Source organism: Haliaeetus leucocephalus, unplaced genomic scaffold, assembly GCF_000737465.1.
Source record: "Haliaeetus leucocephalus isolate CR32 unplaced genomic scaffold, Haliaeetus_leucocephalus-4.0 Scaffold450, whole genome shotgun sequence".
NCBI classification, from domain to species: Eukaryota; Metazoa; Chordata; class Aves; order Accipitriformes; family Accipitridae; genus Haliaeetus; species Haliaeetus leucocephalus.
The window spans coordinates 13,264,723-13,277,673 of NW_010972886.1; the positions used below are offsets into that span (position 1 = coordinate 13,264,723).

The window sequence follows — 12,951 nt, forward strand, 5'->3', positions numbered from 1 at the left end:
TTACTTTGGCAAATTGTTCATACTGGCCATTTGGGAGGGGTGGGGAAATTGTTCAGACAGAAGGAAGAATAGGAAGAACTTGCTTGTCTTGGCTACTTTTTCTCATTTTTCCATTCTTTCTTTCTTCTCCTGTGTGTAACACCCACAGATTTCCTAATGAGATGGTATGCGACCCACCACACACTGCCGTGTGGGTGTAACTTAAATGAAAAAGAAATGTAAATTAACAAGTAACATGCATGGATATTTATATTATGTGCCACAAAATTGTAAGGTGGTATTAAATAATACTAATAGTAAACATAATATAACATTAATACTACAAAGAATTTGTGATAGGTGAAAATTTTCTCTTCAAAATAGTTGCAGTAACCAGCTTAACAACAGCCTTCTCTGCTCAACAGATCTAGACAGCAGGACGAGATCTGTTCATCAAAGTAAGGTAGCTTGGCTTCTATTTCTGAAGAAAATCCTAATATAACATGCTTTGATATTAGAGGTAGCCTGAAATCGTACTAATGCTGGTCTGATAATTCTAATAGATTTTGAATACATCCTGCAATGTGGACAGCAAACCAATTAAAATTGACCTGAAAAGACACAAGTCCAAATAGGGGTGGAACACTGACCTGGGATACTTGAAGCAGTAAATAACCAGCTAATAAGCATCTTAATGTTCCTTCTATAGATACACACTCTTCCTTACAATAGCGGAGGTTTTACAGCAGTGAAATGCTAGACACAGAGTTGCATAACTTTGACCAAAAGAAACCACATTCAGTTTGACGAGCTCAAAAACTTTTAATAACCTCCAAATGCAACAATAGCTGAAAGCTTAATTTCACCAGCAGCACCTACAGTATGCATATGTAGTTAGCCACATACCAAGTTTGTGCATTTCTTTCCATGCTACAAAACACTGTCAGCCAAACACTGGCCAGATATCTTGCACTTAGCCTGTTCGTGAAAAAACACAAAAACATATCATTGTACTCTACAAACAGAACCTGTGATCCTAGAGAGGAAGGAAAAACACAAGAGGTTTTGGAGCCATGTTCTTGTGGCTCACCTAAAAGGGTCAGTCCCTTAGAGGTAGGTCCCAGTTTCTCCAGTGAACACCCATCTATTCTGTTATTTCCTTCTCAGGTAAGAACAAACTTGAATGTAACTTGAATAAACTTGATTCTTGGACTTGAACAAAGCACTCCTTTCTTACAAATTACAGCCCTGAGCAAGGCAGGCTGAGAAAAGAGGAAAGAGATGGATTTGAAAATTAAGTTCAACATGAATGTTCGTTATCACAGACTGTTTTCTTCCTTTATTTCCTTAGTGTTAATTAACAACAGTGAGAATAACTGCAGAAAACTGATGGAACAGTAATTCTGCCTCATCCAAAGTAAATATTCTTTAATCTAAAACTGTCACAAATCTTACTGATGACCTCCTCAAATGCACATCCTTAAGTTTTTCATTTTCAGGAAGCAGAAGATCAGTTCACAACCCTGGGACAGCATACCAGTATTTTTACTGAAAAGTTCATGATATAAAAGAAAACATAAGACCCTAAAATCTCACAAACACCCTCAAATTAGTGTTGCATCTGTCTGCATATATAAAAACAGTTATTATGTCAGGCAGTTTTATCTTACAACATAATTGTTTTTGAAAACCTACTTTTTACTGAGGTAGCAAACTTTAAAAAAATAAATACTAAAAACTATCACTCTGTAAAAGAGAACACAGAAAAACCTGAACAAATCTCAGAAATTCTGATCCCACCCTCTGTAATGTCCCTCTGCTTTCACTGTAAGAAAATTGTTTGTTCACTCAAAACCAGAAAAGTATGGGGGTCTGAAAGTTCATGTGTTTTATAAACATTGATAATATTTTAAAGGGATAAAATGTAGTTACAGCTTGGAAGGAAAAAAAGGGTTTGAAAATCCTTCAGTGTCCTGAAGCACTTTTCCTTATGCGCTATTGTGTTCTTGTGGGTGGAAAAAAACCCTCTTGTCATGCCATGACAATCCAGCTCCCACATATGCCTAAAATTTTGCAATAATAAGCCAACCATACAGTATTTAACCTGCATTTGCTTTATTAAAAACACTCATTACTATTGATAATAGTGTTTAAAGCTGCAACCATCAATTAGAATTCTACAGGAATATACCTTTTCAATAACTGAAAACATTTTGAGAGGCAAAGTATTTCTTCAGAATTAAATTTGTTAACATAATAGACACTGAATTCAAAAATTTGTATCAGTATACTGATTGTACATTGCAAGTATGTAATTACATTCATTGTGGAATTCATATTTCAGTAGAGATCTATATCAGTATATTTAAGGAAATGTGAAAAACTGTAGCCAACCCAAGGCTTTACTATTGCAGCCCTTCTTTTCTGTGACAAGTTTATAACACGCTCCAAGGCTGGTAATAAAAAAAGTCATTATTTCCTAAGAACTATTTAAAAATAAATTGCTTGTGTGATATAACTCCAACAGATAAGCCTATCAACTTTAAAACCCACCACGATGACCACAACAGCTAGTGAAATAACATTAAACAAAAACTGGCAAGCCATTTAGCCCCAAAGCTGATTTAACATTAGAGCACAAGCTATAGTGATCATTATCTGTAGTTTCAAACATGCACGTACTGAAATTGCACCTATTAGTCTCACCACCCTCACACACACCAAAAAAAGTTCCAATTGGATAAATGCTCTTAATACTACTGTTCTCTTCTGCACAGTCACTACCCCCAAGGTCACTGATGCTACTGCCAAACCTGCAGTAACACCACTGAAATGACAAATGCTGTTTATTACATCATAGCAACTTTTTGAGACAGAAGAGATGGTCAGAAGAGGGACATTATTTCTAAATAAGAAACTTCTAAACTAAATGTTCAAGTGGAAAGGAGACTTAACAAACCAGCAAGATTTCCATCAATTTTGGAGGACCCAGGATTATACCATTTATTATTTTTAATTCTAATGATAGGCTCTCATACAAATAGTACAAGTGTTATGCTCATTTTTCAGGAACACGGAAAATTAAAACCCACTTTCTTTTTTCAGTAACACAGCTAAGTAACATAAGTAATTTCAGACCCAAACACCAGCTGTTTCAGGCTTACTGGCTTTCCCAATGGCAAATTTCTCATGGAAAAAATAAAGAACAGCAGTTTCCACCATACTTTATCTCACTTTATCTCACAATAACTTAAAGAATTTATTTTACCAGTAAGACACAAAGGACCAGATTGTGCATGTTCCATTGATTTCCATTGACCACGTTGTTTAGGCGCTTCCAAGTAGTGTTTGACCCTTGAAGCAACAACTTCTTCTAGCAGCATGCAGACCTCCTGCAAGAGTAACCATTGGCCTATTTAGATCTACAGTTACATACATGCCCACAGACACACAGAAGAAATCAATACAAATAAAATCACATAAAAAGGAAAAACATTATCTGCAATTAAGTACTGAGGTATTACATAGAGGTGAAGCATGCACAATTTAGGAAATTAATGGGGGGGGAGGTCAAACAATTTTGTTACAAAAGAAGAAAGGAAGGACATTATGAAATTCTCACTTGGCAGATGAAATACATTATATTACAATACTAATAATTTTTGAACAGCAAATTAGTTTCATTTGTACGCAAAGTAGGAAAAATACATGTTAAAAATGTATCATAACATTAGGTATTTAAGCAAAATATGAGTAAAAATCATCCCAGGAATTGTCAACATGCTATTTCTCTGCAAGAATCCTTATACACCACAAAGGATATTTTAGTTCAATTCAGTGTAATTTTGGGGGGAAGACTCTGAGCTAATTAGGTCACAGCAACCTAATTTTTCTAGTTCATTTACATTTTTCTGCTTCTAAACATAACCGTCCATATCTTTCATATTTTCTTCAACAAAGCACAATAAAAACCACATACAACTCAAGAACAAACCCTTCAGCCAGAAGAACGATAGAGAAAAAATTGAGTAAAAGCAAAAAATTAATCTCTTGAATACCAGAATAGATTTTCAGATTAATACTTACACACATATTTGAGACTTTTCCCCTCAGTATTCTCATTTTCCATTGTGCATAACTATGTGCTCACAGAAATGATACTTTGTGGCACAAAAAACCATCTTTTATCTTTTTACAGTGCTTGGATAACAGACAAAATTATATTAGTACAATCTAAACTAAAATATCTTGGCTTAAAATCTACTTTTGATTAATCTAGAAAGTATGCAGAGCAACAAATTTTTAACATATTACTCTAAAAGAAAGCAATGCACATATATTGGTCAACCACAAACAGTATTTTCTCCTTACAGTAAGAAATACATTTTCCTTTCTGCTTGAAAAGTACAATTATAAAATACCGTATTTACTTATTCTTCTGTTTAACTCATTAAAGTGATCTCATTACGCATTCTTTCACAGGACTATGCATTCAGGTTAGAACGAAAAGGTCTACAAAGCTGCGGAAACATTGTGTGCATTTTGTTCCTTCTGCAACAATAAAGATTACCACGCACTTCCTTAATTTACATGGAAAATATTTTAGTTGTTGTGCTTATGGAAATATTATTTAAATGGTTCTCCACAAAGAACTATACAGACCTATATTTAAGAAAGCATAAACAAGAACAAGCTTCAAGAGAATCATCTCTACATAGTTTCCACCGCTAAAAAGCACTTGTAACTGAGACCTTCTATATGGAGAGATCATAGCAATGACATGAATAGAAATGAGTTTAATACATGTTTCTCAAAGCACAAAGATGAAACTTCAACTTTATTATTCCAGGGGAAAAAGAGATAGGACAGAAAGGGCAGGGAAATTTGAAGGGCAGAGAGAGAGAAAAGTTCCCAAATGCCTCAATTTGCATCTTGCAGCAATCCCAAGATGACCCTCCATATAACACATGGTACAGCAGTGTGCAAACTGGCCTCTACAATGCCCAGCTAGACAACATGCACTATACTTTCTTACACCAGCCTCATGCTGATGGGCACTCATTTAGTTCCCAGCCTGCTCTACACAACCCATGCTCCAAGCAGGAGCTGGCAGCTGACAGGCCAGCACTGCTCTCTCCTTCTGCCTGGGACCATGTCACCAGGCTCCATTTGTTACAAACAGCAGCCGCTGACTTTCACCCAGGGTAAGCAGGGGATCAACAGAAATAGTGTTTGTGTTACGAGGGGTCTAAGAGGTATCTGCTTTTGCTACAGACAAGCAGAGGGCTGTACCACCATTAGTATTTTCCAGAATTTGGAAACAACAAAAATGTACAAAACTGCTTGTGATGAATACGTAAAAGCTCTCATGAAAAAATATGTAGGCATAATTTGCCTATAATACCTTATTGACCTTTTTCTTCCCACTTTAACAAAGATTCTGCATAGGACTTTCAGGAAGTGAATTGTAAAGCTATTGGAATCACACTTCTCAGTTGTCGAAAATATGCAACCTTTATACTTCACTCAAAATGTGCAGTCACAGAAATGTAATGAATGCTGCCCTGTCATGCCTCTTGATTAAATCAATCATGATCTAATTTCCTGAAATTCGTATCTTTTGTTCTGGCAATCTTACAAAATACATTTTGAAAACACTTAAAAGTCAGATAACCAGGACAGTAAAACTGGTTATAAATAGAAGGGGTAATGAGTATTAATTTAGTCAGAAAAAAGTAGTCTGAAAGATTTCCCCCTATTTTCTTCTTTCGCTACTTAATAAAGCACAAATCGGATGAACCACATGCTGTTAAATATTCTGCTTTCGCTCCCTCAGGATATTAATTTATTGCTTCTTTTAATTTTATTTAAACGTATTACTTTGAGACATACGGGGATGCTCTGCAGTGACAAGTTAATTATGCCATTATTAGGAAAGCTATCTGCTGAAAATTACCGTAACGGAGACTTGCGGGAAATTCCAGAGGAATTTGAAACATGTCCTGCATTCATTTTCAATAGGGAACTTCTCAAGTTCCCACACAGACTTAAACAGGGGAAAACTCCCACCCGCAACTCATCACAAGATTGTAACAGAAATCACACAGAATCTGATGAAAGTTACATTCATAATTTTGCTGGTCACTGATGCACTGATTTTCCAAAATTTCATCTGTTGTCAGGAAATACAAATGATACACTTCAAAAAAAAAAAGATTGGGAGTTTCTTTTCATAAGATACAATGGTTCTACTATAGTTTATCATGCACATTCATTATGTTTTCGTGCACTCTCTAAACGCAACATAATTCACACTTCTTGGAATGAGAAAAAACAATAGAAAGATATTTCACCAAAAAGCTCTGCAAAAATGATACATGTCACAATTTGTTTTATATCACTCTGGATAATTTACAAGCATTCATGAGAAATATGTTTTTAAAATTAAGTTAGAAGAATCAAAATAGCCTCCACACATGCATGTATGCACACACATGGAGTTTAAAAATGAAAAGGCAAATTGAAAGTGGTCATTAGTGACCCAAAAAGCACACATGGTTGACTTAGGGGTCCCACAGCAACCGTTGATGGTTAGGTGTAACTAGCAATATTCTCATAACACTGAAAAATTCTGAACAGTTCAAGGCAATCCAACTTTTTTCCTGCAGCTACATGCTTTTGAAGTAGAATTGATATTTGTTGTACCTCTTTCTCATGATGTGAAAACCAGCTGGTGTCTTTACTGGAGCCTTGAGGCAAAATACGAACATCCACCAAAACAGCAAAGTTCCCACACTGAAAAAAAACCAAAGAAAAAAAGTTCAACTGTAGCTGCTAGGAAGGACATGTCAAGCAGACAAGGAGGTAAACAATCAGGTAAGCATATGCATCTGATTCAGAGATTCAGCAGGCAGAACATAAAACTGTGGAAGATTATGAAGTATGGAATTAAAAATTTACCATTGCTTGTGGGCTTAATGAGAAACAAGAGCACCAGACATATCTTGGATAGCTCACTGAAAAGTTTAAACAATAAAAAGCACAAGTACATGGAATCTTCTTCTGCTATCTAGATGCCACTTTTAAACCTGAGTTCAAGCAAATTTTAAGGTGTGAAAAATTAGCTATTCCTTCACCGAACTCCCATCCCTCTATTTTCTGAGAATTTAGTACCATATTGGTTATCTAATTTGCATTTTAAATTTATTAAGTCCTTAAAAATTCAGCCTCTCTAGAAGTATTTTCCTCTCTCCAAACTACCTAATGTAAAGAACAGCAAGTTTGAAGAACTTGTGGCAAATACCTAATAGTCATTGACATCCATCATTTAGCCAATACTATACTTTGAATAGTTAAATGAGAATAAGGCTAGTCTATTAATAAACACTATATGTAGTTGTTAGGATGATACAGGCTACATCCCAAGACACATCAACTATTTCTAAAATTCCTTGATAGGCTTTAATTGAGGACAGTGTGACATATGAGGTTTAATTATTTTCTTTCATCAGTACATCAGTCATTACAAGGACCTTCTAACGTAAGGAAGAGTGAACAGCACAAACACATCTCCTTAGTTCCGCCGTACACTAACTCACCTCTAGCAAAAAAATACTGATTTTTTTCATGCACAGAGATACGGTGCATTAAAAACTAATGCTTTCCCTTTCTTCTACTATTACACAGCACTGAATCTCACTCAGACATCCTTTAACTAAACAACTTGCAAGGTAAAAGCCAATTTCATCATTCTGTTTTGGCTGCTTGTGCTGCACTTGTGATGCAATAAACTCACTCTTTGAGAAGACTGGACCTGTGTGGTCATGGCAACCGCACATCCGGAATGTCTGATGGAATAGAAACAACATTCTGATTGCAGACAAATCTCAAATGTGTATGTACAATCCAGCATTAGACTGGTCTCATTTCAAGTGGATGCTGCAGCACACACTTCCTGTCTTAACTCCCTCTCTCCGTACTTGCTCTTCACTGCCAAACATCTGCAAATGCCACACCAGAATTCTAACTGCTAACAGAGTTAGCTCTAGAAACAGTATGATATATATTTTTACACCACAGTTGTACATCTACAGTCTAAGAGGTACATCTATGACTTAAGCTTATGGTACAGCAGAAGTACAGTCTTTGAGAGTACCCTTACCCGTACAGTTAGTACAGACAAAATTTAGCATCAGTTTTATTAATCATGACAGCATATTTGGTGAATTAGAAATTTCTGGGTTTACAAAACACTTAGATCTGTAAATTATCCATGAACAGAAGTATTTAAATAATTACTTAAATATAATTAAAATATAGTTCACGACCAATATTGTATTGTAACTAGAATGCAAAAGTTTAGCAAATGAAACCGCCATTGTGAAATCATTTTGAGAAACTTCTAAGTTACTTACAGATATCAGTCACTGAAAGAGCAGAATGCTTTGATCTGTTTTATCAAAAGGCTTCTCTTTCCTCAGAGAACCAAGACGTACCAGATGGCTGCAACAGCAAACCTCTCCAAGCTTTAAATTGATGACAAAATATCTCTCAAAAATCTCTGGTGAATCATTAGTCATCTCCAGCAAACTTATGACTTGACTACTGAACTTCAAAGTTAGGAGACACTGCATATTATAAAGTCAGTAAATTATTCATGCTTCAGCACTTTAACAATGAACAAGTATTTGATACATCAAGAAAAGTCAAATTATCAAATGCTACATGTTAACTTGCATCATTTCTATTGACTACAGAAACTTTATATGTAGATAGAGATGCAAACAATAGACCTGTGTTTCAAGGAGAGATAATGTTAGTAATTATTTTCTTTTGAATGGCAACGTTTGTCTCATTTGCCAATCTTGAAACAACTGAAAAAAAGAAAATAACGAACCATATTTGAAACTATATAACAGAACAGTTCAGTGTTATCTTAAAAATATTACAAACAGACCAACCATTTGTAGTACTTCAAAGAAAAACAAATAGATATGAATAATGCATAAATCCTTGTAACAGACAAGCTTTTGCAATGGAAGATTTATATCCCTCTGAGTTTTGGAGCACTCTTCTTGTAGACAGCATATCTGGAACTATTTCAACATCCAAAAGCCAACAGTTTTGCCACTCAATTAGAATAGCTTTGGCACAGAACACAGGGAAGCATAACTGTCACAGACAAAGAGGAATATGGGGAATAAGAGAATACAAGCACAGATCTTTCTGGCTCTTTTTACCTCCTATTTTTCGTAAGTCCTGAACATGATATAAGCAACAACTCCTATGCAGGCTTCTTTGCACTCTCAAATTATACAATACATTGTATACCCTACACCTGCATTTATACTTTATATGCCTTCACACAGTACAGCTTTATGTCTGATATTTACACCAAGCAGCTCAGTACAGCTTTGGCTGCTCCAGCAGCAAAGGAAGAGTTCTCTGTACAGACTAAATTCCAATACAAGTAATTGTGGGGAACAGAGGGAAGCGGAAGAAAAATTTATACTGTTTATATTGGCAGTTTGATGATCTTATAAAAGTTTCTAAATAATTTTTATTTTTATTCTGAAGACATGCAATTCCATGAAAATACTAGCTTTTATTTTAGAGGAAATTAAGTGTTTGCAGTCATTGTGGCTACAAGAAGCAATCTGTGACTCCTAGGTACTGAAAGGCAAACAAAAAGAACAGAAATTTTTAATTTTATGTTTTCAATCTCAAAATTTGCACTGGAAATGATTTTTAGAGGTGCAATTGTCAAAACTGAAACCCGAACGCCTGATTTGAAAGGAAATACTTTTGTCAAGAATCAGCAGAAAAACATTTCACTGAAAAATTAAAGACAAACAGATGCACCAATTTGATATCCTCCATAATTCTAGAATGCGAAAAGTCTTCACTTTTACAAGCTGGTTTTTAATGTTAACATACTTACTCTAACAGTCTAATAACATTCAGTGTGTTATTAAACAAAGGGCTTTAAATGATCTCAGAATGTTGTTAGTCTATTGTTGTACAGTAATGGCATCTGATTCAGAACATATTTTCAGGAATCAAACTGTTTATACAAATACATCAAACACTTCATAGATTCTGCAAATAGAAAAGATAACCAGACGTAACAAACAGAATGAATACCAACGCAAAGTAGTAAGTCAGTCAAAGAAAGTTATTTGCTCATAACCTGTTAAAATCTTGACCCTGGATAAGCACACATTAGATGGTGGATTATTATCTCAAATCCCCCAATAAGCAGATAAACCCAAACAACTTTTATTGATATACTCATCTTTACAATCAGGATGCTCCTACATGGGTACTTCTATTTCTTTAAACTGCATTACTTTAAATAGTGTAACAGTCATTATAAACAAAAATACTTGGGATGCTGGGAATAAGCATGATGAGTTTGTATTCAGTTACATAATTCCAAATGTGCTGTATCATTAAACCAGACAGGACTGGAGAGCCAGCCTCCCAAGACACATATTAGCATTTCCTATTTCTGTGATTATTCTACAGATGTGGGCTGTAGGGTCAGAATTAATTGATGCTTAGTTGAAAAGGAAACATATGATAGTTTGGCTAGCTCTTGGGGGTGGGTGGGAAGGAGGCAAGCTGCAACTGTCACACACGCTTTCACTTTCCAGAAGGACAGCTGCAAACATAGGTGACACCACCAGTATAATAGTAGCAGTTAGCTTGAAGTTGGCTGCCTCTGCTTCAGCTCAGAATGGTCTTTGTAGTACCAAAAGCTTGGGGAGTTTGTTACATTAATTGGTCTACAGAAAGACAGTACCTTTCCCTGTAAGCCTTGCTTTGTTTATTGTCCTGGTTTCAGCTGGGATAGAGTTAACTGTCTTCCCAGTAGCTGGTACAGTGCTATGTTTCGAGTTCAGTACACGAAGAATGTTGATAACGCTGATGTTTTCAGTTGTTGCTCAGTAGTGTTTAGACTAAAGTCAAGGCTTTTTCAGCTTCGCATGCCCAGCCAGGGCACAAGAAGTTGGCACAGGACACAACCAGGGCACCTGACCCAAACTGGCCAACGGTGTATTCCATACCATGTGACGTCCCATCTAATATAGGAACTGGGGAGTGGGGGCGGGGGATTGCCGCTCGGGGACTAGCTGGGTGTCGGTCGGTGGGTGGTGAGCAATTGCCCTGCGCATCATTTGTACATTTCAATCCTTTTATTACTACTGTTGTCATTTTATTAGTGTTATCATTATAACTATTAGTTTCTTCTTTTCTCTTCTATTAAACCATTCTTATCTCAACCCAGGAGTTTTACTTCTTTTTTCCCCGATTTTCTCCCCCATCCCACTGGATGGGGGGGGAGTGAGTGAGCGGCTGCGTGGTGCTTAGTTGCTGGCTGGGGTTAAACCACGACATTTATAATAAATTTTAATTAAAGATGATTTTGAAACACATTTCGCAGTTCCACTGGGAGAGAAGCATGCCCAACACTGTAAAACTTTAGCTCTCCAGGCTAAGCATATAGGGACTTTTTCTTTCTAATGTGATCTCTTCCCTGAAAGGTGCAATATTTAGTTATGGTGATAATTCTATTCCATACTCAGATGATGTCAATGGTTCAAAAAAATAGACTAGATCCCAACGACCACTCAAAAAGGTCACAATGCTGAAAAGGGCTTCCAAAGACATAATTCATAGATTATAGAATGGTTTGGGTTGGAAGGGACCTTAAAGATCATCTAGTTCCAAGCCCCCTGCCATGGGCAGGGACACCTTCCACTAGACCAGGTTGCTCAAAGCCCCATCCAACCTGGCCTTGAACACTGCCAGGGATGGGGCATCCACAGCCTCTCTGGGCAACCTGGTCCAGTGCCTCAACGATCCCCACAGTGAAGAACTTCTTCCTTGCATCTAATCTAAATCTACCCTCTTTCAGTTTCAAGCCACTACCCTTATCCTAGCACTACATGCCCTTGTAAAAAGTCCCTCTCCAGCTTTCCTGTAGGCCCTGTTCGGTACTGGAAGGTTTCTATATGGAGCCTTTTCTTCTCCAGGCTGAACAACCCCAACTCTCTCAGCCTGTCTTCATAGGCAAGGTGCTCCAGCCCCCTCATCATCTTTGTGGCCCTTCTCTGGACTTGCTCCCACAGGTCTATGTCCTTCTTATGTTGGAGAAAGTGATACGTCTTCCTTTTGTTTATACATTTAGCACCAATGATTTTCAGTATTTTGACTTTTTCTCTTCTACAGCAATAGCAACAGGCAAAAATCATTTAAGCAAGTGAGCATACAGCACAGGAAATATATTTGTCATTATACAAAATTAATTTGCCTTTCATTTACAAGCATGTCTAGGAGCACTATGATTCAAGGTAATATACAGAGTTTTCCAAAATGTAGGACACACTTTTCCATTAGTCAAATGCCTCAATCTGCATGAACACATGAGTCAGGATAGCTATTTATGCCACCACCACTGCTGATGGCTATAGGGGAGCAAAGGAGGTTTCGTGACACCTGACATTGTACCTTTCTCATTCTTTTTAAGTAGATAAAGTTACAATTTGGTATGTGCATAGCTTTTCCACGTATTTTTCCAGAATCTCCAGGGTTTGGTTGGGGGGTGGGATTTTTCTTCCACCATACAGTCAAGTTGCACAGAAATAGTGCCTCTTTAGCTCCTGTTCAAAGCAAGGTAGTTTTTCAATTTGGAATTTCAGGAGAGTGTTTAGAAACCAACAGGTCACCAGTGATTGGTTTTACCATCATGAGATTAATCAGAAGGTCACCTAACCAGAGGAACTGGTGATTATATAAGGATTTCTCACCAGCTGATTCAGAAAAAGAGCAGAACAGAGAGAAGACTCCAGAAGGAGCCACAAGCAGAAACCCTCAAGGAATTTATGATACAAGTCCATTCTTCAGAATGCTCAATAAGAAGCAAATGTCCAAAAAAAAAAAAAAAAAAAAAAAAAAAAAAATTAACCC

At 36.6% G+C, this 12,951-nt stretch overlaps 1 protein-coding gene across 3 annotated transcripts in view; it reads right to left on the minus strand.

The window, feature by feature from the left end:
* SLX4IP (SLX4 interacting protein) overlaps positions 1 to 12,951 on the minus strand; it is an 81,411-nt gene that overhangs the window by 32,926 nt on the left and 35,534 nt on the right. For 2 of the 3 annotated variants that reach the window (XM_010574805.1, XM_010574804.1), the window contains exons 4-5: positions 6,685 to 6,774; positions 3,248 to 3,371 (exon numbers count right to left, since the gene is read on the minus strand). In XM_010574805.1, coding sequence (XP_010573107.1) covers positions 3,248 to 3,371; positions 6,685 to 6,774 — 214 coding nt within the window. The remainder of the gene's footprint in view (positions 1 to 3,247; positions 3,372 to 6,684; positions 6,775 to 12,951) is intronic. The other variant, XM_010574806.1, reaches the window with a different exon arrangement.